General features: G+C 42.0%; 1 protein-coding gene across 1 annotated transcript in view; it reads right to left on the bottom strand.

Annotated features, from left to right (window-relative positions):
• The window catches only part of man1a1 (mannosidase, alpha, class 1A, member 1), a 153,256-nt gene that overhangs the window by 26,144 nt on the left and 105,358 nt on the right, over window positions 1–21,754 (bottom strand). The window contains exon 5 of the mRNA XM_071898866.2: window positions 5,649–5,743. Within this exon, the coding sequence (XP_071754967.1) occupies window positions 5,649–5,743 (95 nt within the window). The remainder of the gene's footprint in view (window positions 1–5,648; window positions 5,744–21,754) is intronic.

The following is a 21,754-nucleotide window of genomic DNA, read 5'->3' as shown; positions in this document are numbered from 1 at the left end:
TTCTTGTGCTACAAAATTAGTTAGAATACATTTAGTTGGGATTTGGGGTCTAAAACCTACAGAAAGTATTCTTTTCCATCAAAGTGGAGTGAAAATTCAAGAAATGTATGTGAAAATATCAAATTCCAATTTCATGAAGGGGTTAATCATTTTTATATCCACTGTAGACCCTTAATTCCCGTATTTATCTGCGTTTCACCAGAAGCAAGAGCCTGTTGTTGCCACTGTAATGACCCAGAATGGAAAAGTTAGGGAAAAGTTTAGTTTATAGTTTCTTGAAAGGTCACGGCAGAAATGGGCTCAGCTGATCAATAGCCAGCTGAAGAAGTTTCACATCGCTGTTCCCTCTTTGCACTGATATTGAAACAAGTATGGGATATCAAGCCAATACCTGGCTAAAACAGTGGAGCTGCACTAGGGAAGATGTTTGTGGAAAATAACACAGCCAAAAGCACAAAGAAGGGCTATAGGTTGAATCACTATTGTGTTATATCAATGGAAAATGGCCATTTATTTGTATGAAAATGCTGTGGGTTATTGCTTTAATAATCAGAGCTTAACTCAAGTACAAATCTTGTACTTCTGTCTATTTGGCCGCAGTGAACCAGACTTGCTCGGCTGGGGCCAGAGCCTCTGGCGGATCAATTAGACAAATCAATTGGATCTCAGCAGCATTTTCCACTCAGTTAGTGGCAATCGATGGGTTTATGCATGAGAGCGAGAGAGAGACGATCTGTGAGTACTGGGGCATCCTTTGATCCCATAAGAGGTACATTTGATTTGTCCCACCTTACAAGCGAAGCGTACACGTCCGAGGCCGTTTTAAGTGTAAAATCCTGTGACTTTTCTGTGACATTCCATAACTAAGTTGGTGAGTTGATGTTGTTTTTCTAAAGGGGTGAACAGTCCGGTTAGGGTTAGGGTTAGGGTTAGTTAGGGTTACATCAGAAACTCATTGAATAAACTAAACCATGCACATGCTTTAAAAACCTTGATGACCCATGATGTCCTGGAAACATGACAGATACTGGGTCATCCTGGGCAAAACAGGATGGAGGAGCAGAAGGACAGAGAGGAAGAGGAGTGGGATGCGAGACAAGTAAAAGTGCACAGATGAAAAGAGAAAGAAATGAAGGAAAAGAAATGAATCGAGAGGGGAAATGCAGCATAAAGAAAAAAGAGAGAGAGATAAGAGAGCAAAAGGGATAAAGGGAAAGGAGGATAATTGGACCTAGTTTGCCTGTGTGTGTGTGTGTATGTGTGTGTGTGTTTCATGGGCTGGTTCTGCTTCAATCTGGGTCAAGGTTATGTGGGCAGTTGAACAGCTCCTAACTATACTACTTCAAAAGTACTTCACTGATTTTCTCCTCCACTACCCATTGAGGAGAACTCCTCTTCATCTGTTTCTATCAGTCTCCCTCTCTCAGTCCTAACTATCTGACCTGAACCCAGTCAATACAACACCATCAGTGTGTGTGTGTGTCCGCTATCACACATCTGACCCGATAATTCATACCTGACATTAAAGGATACGTTTTGGACCCACATATACATACCTGTAATACTCTGACCTGCAGAGAATATTGGCTGCAGAGTCAGCTGTTGGTTGAAACGGCAAACTCCTTGTTGCTAACAGTGAGTCCAAAATGGGGTTTGTCAAAATATCTCCGAAAAAGGCATTTGTAGGCTCCACAGGGGAGTTGAAAGTAAACATGACACAATTCCACTATTACGCACACTTACACTAATCAGGAAATCACAGAACTATTTTTCTCTGCCGCAGCACAGACTGCTGTGGGGTGAAAGTGCGTTACTGGCGGAGTGATCTAGTTTTGCAGAAGGTCAGTTCAGATTGTAAATAATTGCACATGGAGCCGGGTACAGTTTGGTAGAAGACTATCCACTGAGCAACGGAGCTCTCCATTTCAACCGACAGCTGACTCTGGAGCCAATATTCTCTGTGGGTCCAAATACTACAGGTATGTAAAAGACAAATTATATATAGGTCCAAAATCGTCAAATTTATCCTTTAACATGTGCCTCATATCTAGACTGTTGATATGATTTAGCTGGAATACATTTACACCTGACGTTAGTGCTACAATATGCAACTTTTTTCAAGATAAATAGGATATATTCTACATCATCACCTAAATCCCCCTGTTTGCCAGAAATTGTTTTTTCAGTGATGTTGGGACATTATGGGCGTATACCATTTGCGGTGGGTCTGTGCCACGCTGTGTCGAACAGCCAGCGGTGAACTGGTTGTGGCTATCAAGGTGAGGCTAGCAGCCACAGAGCAGGGAAGTCATAGCAACAACAACAGTGGAAGAAGCAGTAAGAAAAGAAAGAACAGCGAAGCTAAATGTTCAAAAACAATGAGCATCAGCATTGATTTTTATATTGCAGACTGGCTGCGTTCGCCATCTGCTTCTTCAACGCCTGTGGAGGCTTCACGTATGCCTGCCTCAAGCCAAATAGTTGCATATTATAGCTTTAAAATGCATCTAAGGTATACACATTGTAATCGGATTTCTCTTTCCCTTGCCAAAACACAGATTGCAGCGTACGTCACTTCCTCATGTCCTTTAAAAACTGACTGCTGTTCCATCTTGACAAGTATGTTCTATCTGAGCTGCTTGCAACCCGTTAGATTTGCGTGGTTCCAGGTCGGATCCAGAGGCTAGAATTTATTTTCATTTACATAGTTACATGGATTGGAGACACACTGAATTTCCACTTTGTTGTTAATGTGGCCAACGTCCAGAGGTGGTTTGGGTGATCGGATCTTCAATACGTCTTGGGCACATTTACACCTGGATTTTATTCATTTTTGCTCGATCCAATTAGAATCCGATTACCCATGACACATATTACGGTAGGTAGGAATGAGGTCTTTGAGTAGATGAGCTCTCTTTCTAATCCATCTACCTCCATCTGTCTTTATAGAGCTGAATTGACTGTTGAATTGCCACTGAATGGCAGACTTGGATAGGTCAGAGTAACCAGCGGAACTATTACCCCTGAAACTAATTGAGGCCAATGTCTGTCTCACTCCCCAACTTTCTTCCTCTCTTTCTTTGTTCGCTCCTTCCTAACTTCTTTAATTTTCTCCCTCTAACCATTCAATCCATTCAAACATTCATCTTGGTTTCTCACTCAACAATGTTCTTTCTTTCGTCTCTCCATCCATGACCTCCATCTTTTACGCCCTCCCTAACTCCATTTCTTTCTTCTTTCCGCCCTCCAGTCAGTTGGTTTGCCAGTCTGATGGGTTTTTTGTTAGTTACGGAGGGAATAGGAAAGGGTGTGCCTTCTTCAAACAAAGGTTTTCCAAATGGGGTACATTATTGTCTTAACTCGTCCTAGGTCACACATGGCTTTGTTAGTATAAATGCTCGACCTGCATGTGCGCAAGAGTGTTGTCACGATAACAGAAATTTGACTTCCAATAACAACACAAAGCTTAATATCTAAAAATCTGATACCACTGTGCTTTATTTTAATCAAAAGCACCATGGAAAGCGGCATCATATCCAACATCAACATCAATAATTGTGTTAACACACTGACTTTGACAGCTTTGTAGCAACTTTTGCTCTGGGGTTTTGATTTAAATTGGGTGTCCATTTTAGCTCTGTAAGCCAAATAGTACCATATTTGGCTCCTGGCATGAGTTTAGTCAACAAGTTTAGGTGGACTGGGATCCAGTTCAAGATGTCGTGGACTGTTTGATGCTGTTGTCATGTTTGATATGGCATTGAAATGGTGAAAGTATCAAATGTTTATAAATTTCAATATTGAATTTGATCTTTTGCAATGATAATATCAAAATAGTATCAAAAAAGTTTGGTTGTTGTGACAACGCTAGTACTTAAGATGAGTAATATCCAGTTTAAAGAGTAACTGAACCCCAAACCCAAATCTGTGGTGAAGCCTGACATCTAATGGTGAAAAGTAGGGTACCGAACGGGCCATCTGCTATTGGCTGGTCTTTGGTGCCAGGTGATGTGACCTTCTATAAGATCAGCCAATAGCAGATGGCCCGTTCAGTACCCTACTTTTCACCATTAGATGTTGGGCTTCACCACAGATTGGGTTTGGGGTTTAGGACTGCCTCTGGAGGTCTTCACAGAATGATGGTTAGATTTATAACTCTTGTTTAATAGATGTGAATGGGCAGTTTGTCTGTGGCATACCATGTGAAGTAGCTCTGATGCTATGATCAACTAGATCAATTATAAGAAAGCGTAAAAGTGCCCTGCTCAGTGGCGCATTAGCCAGTCTATGGTACCGGGAGTGTGTGTGTGTGTGTGTGTGTGTGTGTGTGTTTGTGGTTGCATGAGAGAGTGTGTGGGTGGGGGGGTATGTAGGGAGAGTGTGTGTGCAAACCAAGCTATCACAGCTCATTCATGCAGGTAAAGTCATCATCACCAGCAATCTGTTCAGGCCTCTAGGGGATCTCCCACACACACATATACACATACACACACACACACACACACACACACACACACACACACACACACACACACACACACACACTTCCCTAGGGTGTTCCTCTCTCAAGAGAGGAAGGAAGAGGGGGCGGCGAGGCAGACAAAGTCCATTCACCCATACAGACAGAAAGAAAATTAATTTGTTACAGCGCGTTTATCGTCCTGACAACCTGCCTTTTAATTACCCGCTGACAAACAGCGGAGCGTCATGTCTCTCTCTCTCTCTGGGGAAAGAGAGATAGAGGGGAAAATGGAGGGAAAAGAAAAGCACTCCCTTCATCATGTGTGATTGACAGAAGAATTTGACTGCAACAGGGTGGCAGACCCCCAACCGTTCCCTAAGGTTCGACCGATATAGGCTTTTGAAGGCCGATACTGATATTTTTGGAATTTGGGCAGATATTGAATATTTTTAAGTTTTGAGTCTAAGAGTCTAATGGCTGACACCTCTGAACTCAAAAACCGGGTCTTTCTAGTGTTAAAACCCAGGATAATACATACACATATTGATGTATACATACAAATTTTGCATTATAATCAATTCAGGTTCCCATAGACAACCAGTGTAGTATTGATCAATTACACAATACATTTTTAATCAATGAGCCTTCATCATATCCATCACATCGGAAGTGGATAACACTGACAGGACAGTTTTTAACAAAAGGACAATATCAGCCCCATGTTTTGGTCTAACCCTGTGTGTGTGTGTGTGTGTGTGTGTGTGCGCGCGTGTGTGTAAGGCAGTCAAACCCAGCGGCAGCCGATGACAATGTGTCACTATGCATTAGCTGGAGCCGACTGTGGCCTATAACATTGCTCAGAAGCTCAGAAACTTTTTAGTTCGACTTCTGAGTCTGGTTTTTCGTTTCGGAGCCGCCCGCCGGCGTGCGGTCCTGCGCCGGGTTTGATGAAATACCAAATAACTTCTGTCTGACAACTCAGCTCTGTCATGCAAAACTCACCAACATCTCAGCTCTCTCTCTCTCTCTGTGTGTGTGTGTGTGTGAGAGAGAGAAATGGAGAGAGATTTGGTGTTCTCCCAGCTCTCATCACGTCTCGGACCAGACAGCTACTTTAAAGTATCAAACTGGCACAGTGGACCCGCCGCCTCAAATAGCAGCAGAGCGGCGAATGAGCGTGTCCTACCTCTTGAGGTTAAGCAGAGCCCAGGGGATGCCGGTGGGCGTTTTGAAGGCCGGCAGCAGCTTTTCTCCCAGCTCCACTGCCTTTCTACGAAACACCTGAGAAAGAGAGTGAGAGGGAGAGAGAGAGGGAGAAGCAGATCATTAGAAGACTTTTCTCCGCGTTGCAAGAGGATTTTTCTATTTTATTGACCGACCTTGGGGAGATATAGTTATCGCTGCACACCACAAAGAGGCAAAAAACCCACCAGTCCGTCTGTAGTGCACAATGGGTGTTATTAGACGGCAGTACGATTCAATGTAAGAACTCAAGGATAGGCCGATTGCTGTTTGTCCATGTGAACAACTCTCTCCCCGAGCGAGAAACCAAACAACTGTAACCCCATTTGAACTGGGTCAGTATTACTGGGGGAATTGTAATTATGACCAAGAGCATCTATTTTTAATCCTGTTTAAATTTACCATGTCCATAATGTAACAAATCCTGAGGAAATTGCCTACTGTTTTTCAGCAAACTCAGGTCATCTGGCAGTAGCAATCCACTTGCAGTTGACATCTACGTAATGTTAAAATATGTTATGTTTTGGCGGCTGGCATACTATCATAACTGGCATACTGTCATAACCAGTAATGTAGTGGTAAATAAAAAGGAGGGTTATGACTCATATGGAAACAACCACCAGTATAGGGAGGAATCAATTACACTTTCAGAAAAGCATTAATTTATGCTTTTTTTTCCCTTTAAAGACCTCATAAAACTTCGATCAATTTGATACTGTTTACCACTATTCCAGACCTGTATCATTATGAAATTAATTAAAGAAATATATGGAAATATATTGCCTTCTATCCTTCCTTCAGTCAATCACTGGTCCCTTCATCCCATTCTTCCTTCCTTCCTTTTGTCGGCCAATCATTAGTTCCTCCCTTCCTTCTTTCCTTCCCTCATTCAGTTAATCATTTATTGATTCATTCATTCATTCATTCATTCATTCAGTCAGTCAGACAGTGGTTCCTTCCTTCATTCCTTCTTTCCTTCCCTCCTTCCTTCTGATTTCTCGTTGTTGGGTCAGACACATTTCCAATACATGTAAATGCATGCCAATTCGTTTTTAGAGTTTGGGTACTATGTACCAACAAACTAATGTGTTTGTGTGTGTGTTTGTGTGTGTGTGTGTGTGTGTGTATGTGCATGTGTGGGTGCGCACATGTGTGTGTGTTTGTGTCTTATAGCCTATTTAGAGCCACATTCTGCGGCCCGGCTGATAAGCAGCCAATCAGATAAGGACAGCGGCAGTTTGCAGGGTTAGCTGTCAGTCCATTCTCAGCCCTCCGTCACGCCAAACCTATCTCACAATCCCTCCATCAATCTCTCTCTCTCCACACTTCTCCTAAATCTCTCCCTCTCTCTTCCTGTCTTCTTTCTGTCTCTCTATCTCTCTCCACCTGTAGTGTTGTTACAATAACAGAATATCGACTTCCATACCAACATTAAGTTTAATACCTACAGGATTTACAGGATTTCTGGGTATTGACGTTCATATTTTTCAGTTTTTACAGTTACCTCTCGCTGCCATTTGGGGGAGCCAAAGTGCGAAGTGGGTACTTGTTATAATACTATTGTATTACATATATACCTACGTAATATACATAAACGCTCTCGGGTGGTGACTTTGAGATGGAACTTCAGCTTGCAGAACACTCTCGGTGATAGTATTGAATGTTTTTAAAACTCAGTACTGAATTCCACAACACAACAACCACCAACAACCACCAACAACCAGTATGTGCGCATTCCTCTCTTCTGTCATCCATCCTTCATTCTCTTCTTCCATCAACTCTTCTCTTTCACTTTTCTCTCTCTCTCTCTCTCTCTCACACACACACACACACACACACACACCACACACACAGGTGGTACAATAGCATATGTCAGCAGGCTAGCAGCTCTGTCCCCTAGGGTGCTACCACTCAACAGAGAAAGAAAGTGAAAGAGATGGAGTGTGTGTGTGTGTGTGTGAGAGGCTGGGGTGTGTGCGGGTGGGTGGGCTAGTGTAGACGGAAAGCTCAAGAGGCTACTTGTCAAAACAATATGGCAGCTCTACAGCCTTTCTCTGAACACTGAGAGGTAGAAAAGAGAGGCGGTTACTGTGACTATTTGGAAGAGAGGTAACAGAAATGTTGCATTGGCATGGTATGGGAATAACTGTCAGTACGACATTGTGGCAATAACCGCCAAGAACGTCGCCGGTTATAGGCAACAACTTGGAAGTGTTCACACATTCAAACTCCTTTGAAGCTGTCAAGATACTGAAGAGACTGACGTTTTTTCTATAGACTTTGGTTGTATTACAATGTTAACCACAAACCAAAAATCCAGCGAGTAGTTGTATCCTGCCAAGGCATTTTAAGTTATGTTGACAAAATGACTTCATTTTGTTGCTTTTACTTGAAATCACTCTATCATTCCCTACACTTGACTACAGGTATTTCCCTGTTGGTGACATCAGAATTCGGGAAGTCGTAGAAGTACCCAAGTAGTATTTAACAGCTAAAAACTAAGGTGAATGATGATTTTGTAGTAGTATTTACCACTTGAAAGCTGGAGGTGAATTGTGTTTTCAAACAGGAAAGCCGTATCTACAAGCTTTCCCATACGATGTGAATGCAGCATAAGGCTAACAGGCCTATCAGCTGATGTGGAATAAAAATACAAGGGTGTCAAATTATTTGGACTAATTAAAGTTGATTTCTCGCAGAATTGAGACATTGGGACGACAGCAGTAATTAGCCCATTGTAGTGTAGGTGCATTATAATCATGAGATGATTAGAGTACAACTATACTGCGCTGTACTTCTTCTTTGCCTTTCCTCCAAATAAATGGTTTAGGGATATTCAGCAAGAGAAACTCACTAGGAAAGTTACCAACTTAAGACGCTTCACAATGCACTTCATGTGAGTTATGATATAAACCCAACAGTTTTACACAGAAAGCCCCATGTCAGGATTTGCTACATTGTGTTCCTTTAAGCATGTCATCCATTTGGATCTTTGGTTTCCATCAAGCTGCCCGATGGTCTAAACCGAAGAGATGGGAAGTAATGCTAACGGGAATGCTAACGAGAATGCTAACGGTGGACATCAATTCGTGCACTATGGTTAGTTATCAAGACTGCCTTAACTTATATCCTCCTATGAATTCTACTAACCTTCTCTGGAAGGTTGTGGTGGACATATTTTACAGTCTTTGGCTACAAACGTCGCTAAGTCATTATTTATTCAACAAATATTTATCGCTGAACCTCTTTATCGACAAAAAACACTTCAGGCCTCAAGCGAGCGTAGAATCTTGAAAACTGAAATTTGCTGTTTCCATTCAGCTTTTCTAATTGGCGGCAGCATAATTCCCATGAAAATGACTGGATGGAAACCCAACTTGCAGAGTTAACGGCTCATTTGGCGAAACATCTCCTTGCAGGTTGTTTGACATCATCTCATGAAATGATCTCGAGAAAATAATGTCGTTGAACTGATTTACTCCTTCGGTTTCTAGCAGACACACACTTAGAGTTTTGTCTCTCTATCTGTCTCCAACACCTTCATCTTCCAAGACTGGAGTTTTATGTTGTGTTTCAGAGGGACTTATAAGGTCTGGTCGAGCCAAAATACTTGGTGGCACTGCCGGCATCAAAATGACACCACAGTATGTGTGTGTGTGTTGGGTTGTACTGTGGGAGCAGGGCCATGTCGTAACAAGGCGTCGGATCCCAGTGATTAATGCCTTTAATAATGCCAGGAGCACACTTGGGGGGGAAGAATAAAAACACTCCCAGGGACACACAGAGGGATAAATTAAACTCACCCCGTTTCCATGGCCATCAAGCAAACTGCCAACGAGCTTTAATAAGCAATTGAATTATACAGAACCAGAGGAAGGAATGTACCGCGCGCACGCACACGCACAAACAGAAAGCTTGTGGCTGATGCAATTAGTAAAAAACTGATAGTGATAATCACATTTTGCACCTGGCTGCTCCTGACAAAATATCTATCGGGAGAATGAACTGCTTGATTGGTGTGTTTGTATGAGTGTGTGTGCATGTGCAATAACAGTATAAATCAGTTACTAGTATCGGACCTATCTATGACTTGCACTGAAGTCACAGTTCTGTTGACGCCACCTATTGACTCCCAGTTTGACAGTTAGTGAAAGAATGTGCCTACCATTGACTTTCTATTGAAAAAACGCACTTTATTTACCCAGTACCAATTAAAATGTCTGTCATATGTTGTGCTATCGGTTGTGATATTTCATCGATTTTGATCACATTCCATACAGGCATGCATGGATATGTTTTATCCTTATTAGAGGTAAAATAGGGTTTCAATGGAGAGTTTTAGTGTCCCACAATGATCTAAATGCCGTTTCCAACCTGACAAGAATAAAATTCTGAGGGAAAAACTGAATACTTGGAAGTTTCTGGCATGAAATATCAATAGTGGCCTTCAAAAACCCCTATCAGACAAACTCTTGCTGTACCGCCACAAGCTTGTCGCACACCTGTATACCGCATAGGTGTGTGACAGAGAACAGATAGAGTCAAGGTCTAGTTCACCGCCCGAAAAATGCCTCCAAAAAGCCAAACTAATGATGACGATTCAGGTCAGAGGATGCAGACAAAGACAGATGACAGGACCGGACCCAGTTCCCGAGATGAGGAATGAAAAGAGAAATAAGGACGGAGAAAGAGAAAGAGGGGGAAGAAACGTTGCTCTATTTTCCTATCTGCGGAGCCGAGGCCATTATGTTTGCCCTCCACAAAGTCATTTAATCCACAGAATAAGAACAAAAGTCCACTGAGTGTGTGTGTGTGTGTGTGTGGGGGGGGGGGGGGGGGGGGAGAACAGAATGAGTGCATTTAAGATCCAGGGGCATATGTGCAACTTATAGCAGGGAGTTTGGCTTGTAAAAGCCTGGTTGCTTGTCTGTGTGTGTGTGTGTGTGTGTGTGTGTTCTTGTACTTCTTGTAGTCCTTGTGAAAATCAGTTTGAGTTTTAGATTTTCAGAACGAGGACATTTCTGCAAAGTGAGGACATTGTGCCGGTCCTCACTTCTTTAACGAGTTAGTTTAGGATTAGGACTTTGTTTGGGTTTTGGGTTAATATTAGAAATAGGATTAGGTTTAAAATAGGGTTAGAGTTAAATTTAAGGTTAGTTTAAGGTTAGAACTTGGGTTTTGGGTTAATATTAGAATTAGGATTAGGTTTAAAATAGGGTTAGAGTTAAATTTAAGGTTAGTTTAAGGTTAGAACTTGGGTTTTGGGTTAATATTAGAATTAGGATTAGGTTTAAAATAGGGTTAGAGTTAAATTTAAGGTTAGTTTAAGGTTAGAACTTGGGTTTTGGGTTAATATTAGAATTAAGATTAGGTTTAAAATAGGGTTAGAGTTAAATTTAAGGTTAGTTTAAGGTTAGGACTTGGGTTTCGGGTTACTATTAGAGTCAGGATTAGGTTTAAACTAGGGTTAGAGTTAGGGGTTACGAAATGAATGGAAAGTCCTCACAAGCATAGTAATACAAACGTGAGTGTGTGTGCCCCTCCGTCAAGTTTCCAGCTCTAGTGCTCTAACAAGAGACACCGGCAGAGTGTGTGTGTGTGTGTGTGTGTGTGTGTTTTGCAGTCCAGGGAGAGACGCCTGGACAGCTCCCTAACTAAGATGAATCGCCCAGTCAGGCCGCGGGGCGACCAGGGAGGCTCGCGGGACACACGGCCCAAATTAGCGCAGCGTCTGCGGGGAGGGAGCGAGCAACGCGAAGCACCTCCTCCTCCTCCTGGTTCCCCCAACACACTCCCCCTCTCCTCCCTTCACTCCTCCCTTCTGGGCTTCAATCGACCCCCTTCTCCTCACCCATCCATCCCTGTCCAGCTCTCTTCCCGTTTCCCTGCCACTCCTCAAATCCTCCTTAAACTTGATTTATTCTTTTCATCACCTCCTCCTTCCTCAGCGCTCCATTCCATCCATCCATCTCTTCTTTCCTCGCCTCTCTTTCCTTCCCTCTCTTTCTTGTCTATCCGCTACTTCTGTGAGAGAGTGATTACACAGCAGCCCGCATCCTTAACACACACACACACACAGTCATACAAGCTCAAAAGCTGTTTACAAGGTATTTATGCACAAGTTAATTTTTATCCAATTGTATTTAGATGCACATAGGCAATACTATTCATCTAACACTGAATTGAGGAAGATCATTAATAAAGGGTTAATCACTCATTTCAAAATTATGTATTATTGAATATTAAGTAACAACTAATTGATGATTAATTAAATCAATGATTTTTGACTGTCTTAGTTAACAATTTGTTAGCCATTTGTTATTATGTTATTAAATACCTAAGCATTATTAGCAAATATTTGTAAAACATAATCAAACTTGGTGGACCAGTTGCAACAGTGTTAATTAAACAAAATACTTGTCAAAATGATTTGTCATCATACTGGTGGATGGGGAACAAGTGAGACGAGGCGTTTACTGTCCATTTTAAAGGACGTTAATCTGATAAGAGGCAGTGACACGCATGGCAATGTGTGTTCTGGCAACAGAAAGAGTGAATTTGATTTCCATGTGTGTGCTGGAGATGGAATTTAATGTGAATGTAATCCAGCTAAATCAGATAAGACGCAATCCCGATATGAGAAGCGCGCTAATGCCAGGTGAGAAGGGGGTCAAGTGTGTTTTCTCTGCATCGATCTGGAGCGAGGCGAGCTAAACACCGCAGAGTGTGTGTGTGTGTGTGTGTGTGGAACTGCATTGAACTGGATTGCTGTAAAGCGCATGGGGCTAGAGTGTGTCTACAAAATGTTTTTCCTGGTGAGAAATAAGCCAGGTCATGCTGAACTAATGCTATTTTCCGACAGCTGTTTTCATTTCCATGTTTGTTTTTTTTTAAATTGCGAAATTGGTCTTGCATTTCATTCTAACTGGCATTAAAAAAAGTTGAACTTGGTGAATTAATGGTATCTATGCAGGCAAAACTAAACGATGAGCGCAGGCTGGATGTGGAGAGAACAAGTCAGTTGTAAGACTATCTCAGTGTCAGCTGAATGAGGCCAGCTTGGAGGCTGCTGCCCTGACAGCTGTATTGGAGAGGCTTAGAGAACACACACACACACACACACACACACACACACACACCGCTCTGAGGAGGTGACAGCTTTCAGTGGTTAAGGAGCCTGCTGTTGTTTGAATGGTTGCCCTTGTCCTCCTCTCCGCTCTCTGTCAGTGTCTCTCGCTCAGTCTCGCTCTCTCTGGTTGTAATAGCTTGCTTCAGGGAGGTAGAGCATGCACACACACACACACACACACACACACATACAAGTGGAACAGATGTTTACTGTTATATACTTTTTTATTATTTCTATTCAATTGCATTTAGCTGCTTTTGGCAACACTGCATCTGACATTCACGCCAATAAAGCACATCGAATGAAATGAACTGAAGTGAACTGTGACAGAGCGGAGGAGAGCAGGAGTATCGGAGGAAGGGAGGAAGAGGAGGAAAGAAGCGTCAAACAGCAACAGTCGAATCAAATCTGCTCGGGGAAACCGATTACAAAACTTACAGCAAAGCGATGGGGGGAGAGGAGAGGAGTGGAAAAGAAAGGCGACGAGGAAAGGAGAGGAGAGGAAAGAAGAGGAGGAGAAGAGAGGAAAAGAATGGAGACGAGGAGAGGAGAGGAAAGAAGAGGAGGAGAGGAGAGGAAAGAAGAGGAGGAGAGGAGGAAAGAAAAGGAAGAGAGGAGAGGAAAGAAGAGGAGAGGAGAGGAAAGAAGAGGAGGGGAGGAAAGAAGAGGAGAGGAAAGACAACAAGGAGAGGAGAGGAAAGAAGAGAAGGAGAGGAGAGGAGTGGAAAAGAATGGAGACGAGGAAAGGAGAGGAGAGGAAAGAAGAAGAGGAAAGGAGAGAAAAGAAGAGGAGGAGAAGAGAAGATTGGAAAAGAATGGAGACGAGGAAAGGAGAGGAGAGGAAAAAAGAAGAGGAGAGGAGAGGAAAGAAGAGGAGGAGAGGAAAGGAAAGGAAAGGAATACAAAATGTAAAAAATGAGCAAAAAACTCCAATCACGCTGGAATGCTCCTTTAAGTATCTTGCCAGTGTCTGAAATGAACTTGCCATAAAGCTGGGCTGGTAAAAAAAAAAAAACATTTATCTGCCATGAATAATTTTTATCAGCCAAAATAACTAATAGAAATTCTTCAAAGAAATAGGTCTTTCCTCATAGGAAACGTCAAAGTCTGCAGAAGTTTAGATGCTGCCACTTTGCATCGAGCAGCGTAACAGGCAGCCAATAAGGAGCCTGTTTGACGCAGAGCCGTTGTTTTGCTTTGATTTGATTGGCTCGCGATCAGAGAGCGAGTACGGTGGTCAGTTATTTTAAAATAGGTCAATACTAGATGGCATGAATGACTGTAACTCGAGTGGTACTTGGATCTGCACAAATAACTTTACAACTTCAATACTTGAATATGTGGCTGAAACTGAAACTCCCCCCAACTACCAGAGAGTGCTGCTGGCAAGGCCCTGTGAATGTTAATGAGGAGAGAGAGTGAGAGAGAGAGAGAGAGAGAGAGAGAGAGAGAAAGAGATCGACTGCTGAGTGAATTAGGTGTCTCGGCAGGGGCCACCTGTCAGCAGCGATAAAACACAACAGCAGACACACACACACACACACACACACACCTCATTTAAGGTCTATTGTTAGTGTAGAACTTGAGAGGAAGGTTGAGAGAAAGAGTTGGCTGGCTGTCTGGCTACTAACCATAGTGTGTGTGTGTGTGTGTGTGTGTGTACGTGTGTGTGTATGTGCGCTATCTCTCTTTTTTCCTCTCTCTCTTCTCTCTCTCATTCTGTGATAGGGAACATGTCCTTCTAAAAAAAAAAAAAACGTAATCCCTTCTTCTTTTGTCTCTGTGGAGCTGCTATGTAAAGGAACGGGGATAAGAAGCACTGTCATAATGACATCACTAGTTAACAATGGGACCACACAGTCAGACTAGATACATTTCTCTCTCTCTCTCACTCTCTCTCTCTATCTCTCTCTCTCTGTAGTACTATGTCTGATATGCCCCTGCTGGCTTTTGAATGATTTCTACAACTCCAATTTTGGAACCGTTTTACATTATAACAGATAGTTATGATTATGTACTATTGTCTAGTATCTGTTTTCAATCTAATACCCTTTTTACACCAAAATTAGCGCGTATATGCAGGTTTTTTAAACGCGGGTAAACCCGCTAAAAATAGGCGATTGACTCCTTTCCCATTGCCAGTAGACGAGTTTGTCTTTCTGTTTTTTTTCTGGTGTGTCACGTTCGACGTCACAAACGCGCTGGAAAACACGGTTAGCAAACAGTAGAAAGCAGCATGGAGGCAGTGACAATGTTACGGTGGTTACTTTTTTATATCTTTTACTTCAGTCTCTCTTTCAAACTCAACGCCGACTGAACGGTGCCATGCCATTGTTCCGACGGCCCATTATTCCGAAACCCCAATAGTGATTCCCAAAAATGTCCCATTGGACCGAAAGCCCTCTTTTCTCCCCTCGTTTCTCAAACAAACAGAAGCACATGGCTAATTATTATGCAGAATGACGTCATCGGACCTTGCAACGTGCAACGGAGGAAGCTGGCTGTCAGACCTCGCGGTCGGATATTTACTCTAACAATCCTCTTTCCTGGTTGGAATTATGCAGCGTTCCATGCAGCAGTGATATTACGATGGTAGTGAAGGCTTAATCCCCTAATAAATAATGTTCCTGCCTGGCTATTTACGCGCCAATGTCCGGAACTTCAACGCGCGTCATAGCATCGCACCGGAAAAGGGCGAAAATTAGCGTGTCCACCCGGGTGTCATGTTTCCATCACTGCCGATCGGAGCTGGAGCCGATAAATACCCGTGACTACTGCAGAGTCGTTTGACCCGGGAATGAATGCCGATTGTACCCTTTCACACTGAAGACAAAAGCCAGATGTTAGTGGGTGTTAGTGGGTTTTTTGTCCAGTGTGAAAGGGGTATAATATTTAATCCTCTCAATATAATTTGATGCACCAACAAAAACAAACAGGATTTTTACACTGCTTTGTTGAACACTCAATTCTGACAATGATTCTGAGGTCTTTTTTTTTTCCACATCTAATAGGGATGGGACGATATATCGACAATTCAATATATTGCGATACAAAAATGTGATGATACGTATCGTGGGGCAGAAAAATGAATCGCGATATTAGCTCCATTTCATTCTGCTGTAGTAATCACAAATGAGACGACTTTATCCAAATTAGATTATTTACATGACATTTTTAAATTGCTGTTTACATTCTAGCAAGGTAATGCTATTGTTAGAAATACTTGCGGCTCAGAAATAAACGTAATTCTGTCATACTTTCTAGGGTGCCTAAGACCTTTGCACAGTACTGTATTATATTAGAAGATTATAAGATTTGTATATCCTGGTAAAATATGGAGACAATGCCATGATATGAAAAACAGGCATCCTCTTGCTCTCACTTATCTGATCCAAGATAGGAGATTTGCTTATCATTTGACTGTATGACTGCATCTTAGAAATTAACACCACTGATGACGAGGTTCAGGTTGCACTGTTTGACAGCCACGTCATTTGTTTTGGGTGTAGCATTTCACCCAGGCCATTCGAATAGGTCTGAGCTACACCACATAATTTCCATTCATTTCCATGTAATTCATGTATTTTCATTTCATATATCTCTACTTAATACATTCTAATGTTGTATTTGGTTGTGTTATGTTTGATGCAACCACGATACGATGTACTAAATAAAAGTTCAGTGACAACAAAGTCTGACTGTGCAGAATTCTGTTTATTTCTGAGCCACAAATCTTTCTAGTGATGGCACTGGCTTGCTAGAATGTAAACAACAATTTAAAAATGTCATTACAAAGTGTAAATAATATCATTTGGATGGAGAGCTTGTTAAATTGTGATGGTCAAGCGTCTCATTTGTGATTACTACAGCAGAATAAAATGGAGCTAATATTGCGATTCATTTTTCTGCCCCAGGATACGTATCGTCACATTTTTGTATCGCGATATATTGAATTACGATATATCATCCCATCCCTAGACATGATGTAATTACAGAGTGCAGTATTACATACAGGAACTGCATCAATATGATTAACAGTCTTAGTTAGATTCTGAAATGTCAAATCTCCCTACAGCGTCCCATAGGGAAAGGCAATTCGGGCCGCCAAGATAACGTCAATCAAACAGCAGTGACGGGGATGTCGGAACTTTCCGGTCTCCTTTGGGTTCGTTGCCGGAAACCCTTTCTAGTGTTTGATAGACACTTATCTGTAGGACGACTTGACAAGGGAGGACGAAACGCTTTCTAAGACAAGGAAAATGCCTCGGCCTTATCCTCCGTCTCAACATTAGCAAGTCTTGCCTCGCTCTTGCGTTCGCACACCAACACACACATAACGAGCGCGTGCACCCCCCCCCCCCCCCCCAAAAAAAAAACAACTCCTGATAATATTTCCTCTCCTCTCCTGTGGCAGGGTCGGCGCTGACTCAGCATAAATTTGACAGTCAGCTCTTTTGACGGCGCTGCTATGGAAATGAAGAAGACGGGAGGGAAAGGGAATTTACATAGAAAATTGCCGCCTCGGTAGGAAAGTTACAGGGGAGGTGCGCGAGTTTGGATGGGTTGGGGGGGTTGGAGGGGGGCATGAAAACTGCAAGGTGAGCAACAAGCGGGATAGAGAAGTTGAGTTTAATGCTCTGCAACAAGGTGTGTCATACACATCGACATAGCTATTAAAATCACCTGAATGAAATAAGCACAAATGTGTTGGAAATGACATCCTTTTGGGGAACGCTGTATTACTTTTCAACGCAACACTTGTTAATCACAACACGTTCCAATAGAGCTATAATGTCACATGGTAATCCTAACAACCAAGGTTTCCGAAGTATTATGGCCATTCATTTGTAGATAGATAGATAGATAGATAGATAGATAGATAGATAGATAGATAGATTGATAAGGGAAATTCAAATTGTTACAGCAGCAGACACTTAAGAAACCACACATAGACAAAGCAAAGAACCAATCAGGTACATAATGTAGTGTAGACATTTTCAAAATAACTGCTGTCTATGCGGTTCCACTTATTCAATAGGCCCTTTTCACAAACATGGCTGCTGTACGTCCGCAGGGTATAGCTTGGTTCTCACCATTGGCAGCAATGTTAAAAAGGCAACTTTCTGTCGCCCATAACTCTGTCTGTGATCACTTATTTTGTGTTTCAACATAATGTATAACACAATACAGGTGTTGTCACTGACATATCTTTCTGTTTCTGTTGTCAGACGACTGCGCAAGTAACTGTGATCGAGGGTCACAACATGCTAACTGGCTAACCAAGGCTAACACTAATTTCTGTACTGTTAGCATTTTGTGACCCTCGATCAAATCACTTTTTTTTGTAGTGTTTCAGTTGTCTGACAACAGAAACAGAAAGATATGTCAGTGACAACACCTGTATTGTGTTATACATTATGTTGAAACACAAAATAAGTGATCACAGACACACAGTTATGGGCGACAGAAAGTTGCCTTCTTAACATTGCTGGCAATGGTGAAAACTGATGTCTGATGAACAAATGTCTAAACTAAATGTAATGCATTTTGATATTAAAAAAAGAAAAAAAAAAAAAAAAAGTAAAAGAGTCAAGATTGTGGATGTAACAGCAAACAGTTCGATCATTTTGTTCCAGAGTGCAGTCTTGTCTGCTGGAAAAAAGCCACAGACAGTGTGTTTGGTAGTGACAACAATGGTGCAGGTTATTAAGTTATTACTGTTATGTTATTAAGTTGTTATTTTCATTACGTTATTAAGTTATTTTGGTTTGAACTGACAAGACTGGCTAGTTTGTTCCTCATCTTGCCTCTATAGCATGACTCGCTCCACTGCTCTACATGTCCAGATTTCTTATGATTTCCCTCTAAGCTAACACTTTTCATCATCCTTTAAGTAAGAAACTAGGACAGCACACATCTCTTGATTGTGTGATCAGTCGGGAGCTAGCTAGGCCTATGGGTATTGCAGCAGTTGTCATGGAAACGTTGTTGACAGTGACAAAATGGACGTTGACACGTTCATGAAAAGAAAATTACAGGCACATTATGAAAGGTTTTCCTACCCAGGAGAAGACTCTTAACCAGCTTGAAACCGTTTGGCAATTATCACCAATAGAATTGTGTTGGATGGTTGGTTAACATGGGAAAACTCTTCCAGAGCCACAACACCATGTGACATTCCAGTTGTATTGCCACATTATTAACATATGTTGTGCTGAGAAATGATACAAATTGTGTTGATCCACACTTCACTCCCAGGTGTGCTGAAAATGACACATCCTTTCTAAAAGCGCAGCGATCTAAAATACACTCTAGCTTGCCGGACAGGCTGGTGAGACAAATTTAGCCCGCCGTAAATGAACTGGTGCAAACGACGATGAATATTTCAGAAGAAAATACTTCTCAAAGCAGCACACTAAAAGGAGAGAGCGGAAGAGAGACAGAGGGAATGAAAATGAGACGGTGAAGAAGCAAGAGAGAGAGAGAGAGAATGAGTGTATGATGGAGAGACAGAAAGCGAAGTGCCATTCAAGTGTCCCAGTGGAGCGTCAGTGCGGTTGGAGAGGAACCCTGAGCCCCAGACTGGAAGGCTTTCATCTGAGGGAAAATGTCAAATGTTCACTCAAGTAGTTCACAAAGGCCAAAGACCGTAAAAAGCCTGATCCGTCTCCCAAAGGCCCCCAGCGAAGTGAGCGCGGACCCGACCGACCATCCAAACTCAACCGGCTACAGCGCTGGTTCCACTTGGTACTGTACCACTTACTGCTCTCAAATCAAACCTTCTGGACTTCGCTTATTTGCTGTTCAAAATTAAATGCCTCGATCTAAATGTCACTGAGTCGCTGGTTAATGTCAATCGCTGCAGAGGTCTATAGCTGAGATCTTACTCTATTGTTGAAGGTTCAAGACGGCTTTCAAACTAAAAGGTCTGTTCTGTTCAACTTTGTGGTTTCAAACCAAGCTGTCTGCGTTCAGGCCAATTGTGTATTCAGCTTAAGCCATTTCCATATTAGCATATATTGCACTCATTTCCCCAGCGTCAATACAACAAAGTGAGGCGGACGCGCCGTTTCATGAGCGAGATGAGTGTCTGAAAGGCGAAGATGACAGAGAGAACTTGGTTCTTTGAGTTACAACCAGCATGTCATTCAAACTCTCCCCGAGGCTCACCCATGGATGAAGAGCCTCTTACACAACACAGCTGATTTCACACCAATGTCACGTGTCTCGAGCATCTAATGTGGATCCAAAGAAACCATTGCCTCATTCCAGTGTTTCCCACAGGTTGGAAGTTTAGTTCTTTATTCCTCGATTCAAACAATTATGGACTGCACAGTTTGAATCACAATCAATTTTCAGTTGTGTGTGAATTGTGGCTGTGGCATTGCCCCCCAAAATTCAATTTGACTATGAATTTATTGAAATGAGTCAAATTAAATTGAAATTTGAGGATTATTAATACAATGTACATACTACTAACACATGAAAGCAGAGAGCAATGAACAGAAAACATGTTCCAAACAGATATTGATTCACAATATGTGTTTTTTCTGTTCAGTTCCTTGAAAAATTTGGGTTTGGCTTTAAATTTGCAAGAGACAATCACTGGGGGAGCCTTGCCTTTTACTGATGGGAATCCAAGTAGCTTGGCAACATTGCTTCTTAAATTAAATTAGGGGGAAAAAAAAGCTGTTTCCATTCAACTGGCAGGTTAGGGCTTGAATTCAATATTGTTTTGTAGCTCAGACATTTTGAAATTCATTCTGACAGCCTTATATCCAAGTAGTAGACTGTATTTTGGCTGCAATTGTGTTGACGTTTCCTTTAGTGAACCAAGTATCTTTGTTCAGGCACTAAATTCTTTCACTCTATTAAAAGTTAATGAGGTGAGCATTGGGTAACTACGGCAACAGTAGCTGGCCAATATATCCCCCTCTGATTAGTGCTAGTTTTGTGAAGCTAATAAAATAAACAGCTAATATACAGCTAATCACCTCCATGCATACATCAGGATGTACAAAATAGCAATAGTAACTTACTGAGACAGAAAGGCAAAGTGAAATATGTGAAGGTGAAGGATTATAAAAATATAGAAAGTTACAATGCAATTTATAACAGTGAGAGAAATGTCAAAGTATGAGGACAATGTGAAGGATAATGTGAAAAATGACAGCATATTACATCTTATTTCTGAATTACTGAGTCTGATGATTCCACGGACTAGGTTACATCTAAAAGGCGAATGTGCTTTCTCTGCTGTTGCCCCTAAGCTGTGGATCAGCCTCCCCTTAAGTATTAGATCAGCTGGTTCCATTAATATTTTGAAACAACATCTGAAGACTCACTTTTCCAGTACTGTGACGTCTTTTTCCTTGGACTTCCTGCAGCCAATCGTGGACCAGTCCAGTCCATGGTCTACCATTGTTGTAGTTCTAAGACATTCGTGTTTGTCTTTGCCTGGAAGCTCTGTTGGGGAGCTACCGTTTTCTGTAATTCGCCCTTTTTCTTCTCCTTTTGGCTAGTAGGGGAGCCAGCGCTGCCTTGGATCACCCTGAACTTTTTGAACTAGCTTCCCTTTGGGCAATGAACCCTGACTTTTGTTTGCAAACCTGGCTCCTCATCTCTTTCAATCAGCCTTATGTTACTCCCCTGGACCAGCCTGGGGTCGTAACACTACCCAGAATGTTGAAATTCTGCTACATGAACCGCCTCGAAGTTGAGAAGCAGAATTTCTAGTATTTAACATCGGGTCAGGACCGCACAGCTTTGTTACGCTTTGATGCTTTTCTTTAAATAAACAAGTGGATGGACAGACTGGCCAGCAGACAGAGACAGACAGACAATCAAGCACATAAGTTTAGTAAAAAAAATAAAAAAAACAGAGAGGCTGTTAGAAACAGGCAGACAGATAGACAAGCGGA

Source organism: Centroberyx gerrardi, chromosome 18 (genome assembly GCF_048128805.1).
Source record: "Centroberyx gerrardi isolate f3 chromosome 18, fCenGer3.hap1.cur.20231027, whole genome shotgun sequence".
NCBI lineage: Eukaryota > Metazoa > Chordata > Actinopteri > Beryciformes > Berycidae > Centroberyx > Centroberyx gerrardi.
The sequence above is the reverse complement of the archived record's forward strand: the minus strand, read 5'-3'. Positions and strand labels throughout refer to the sequence as shown.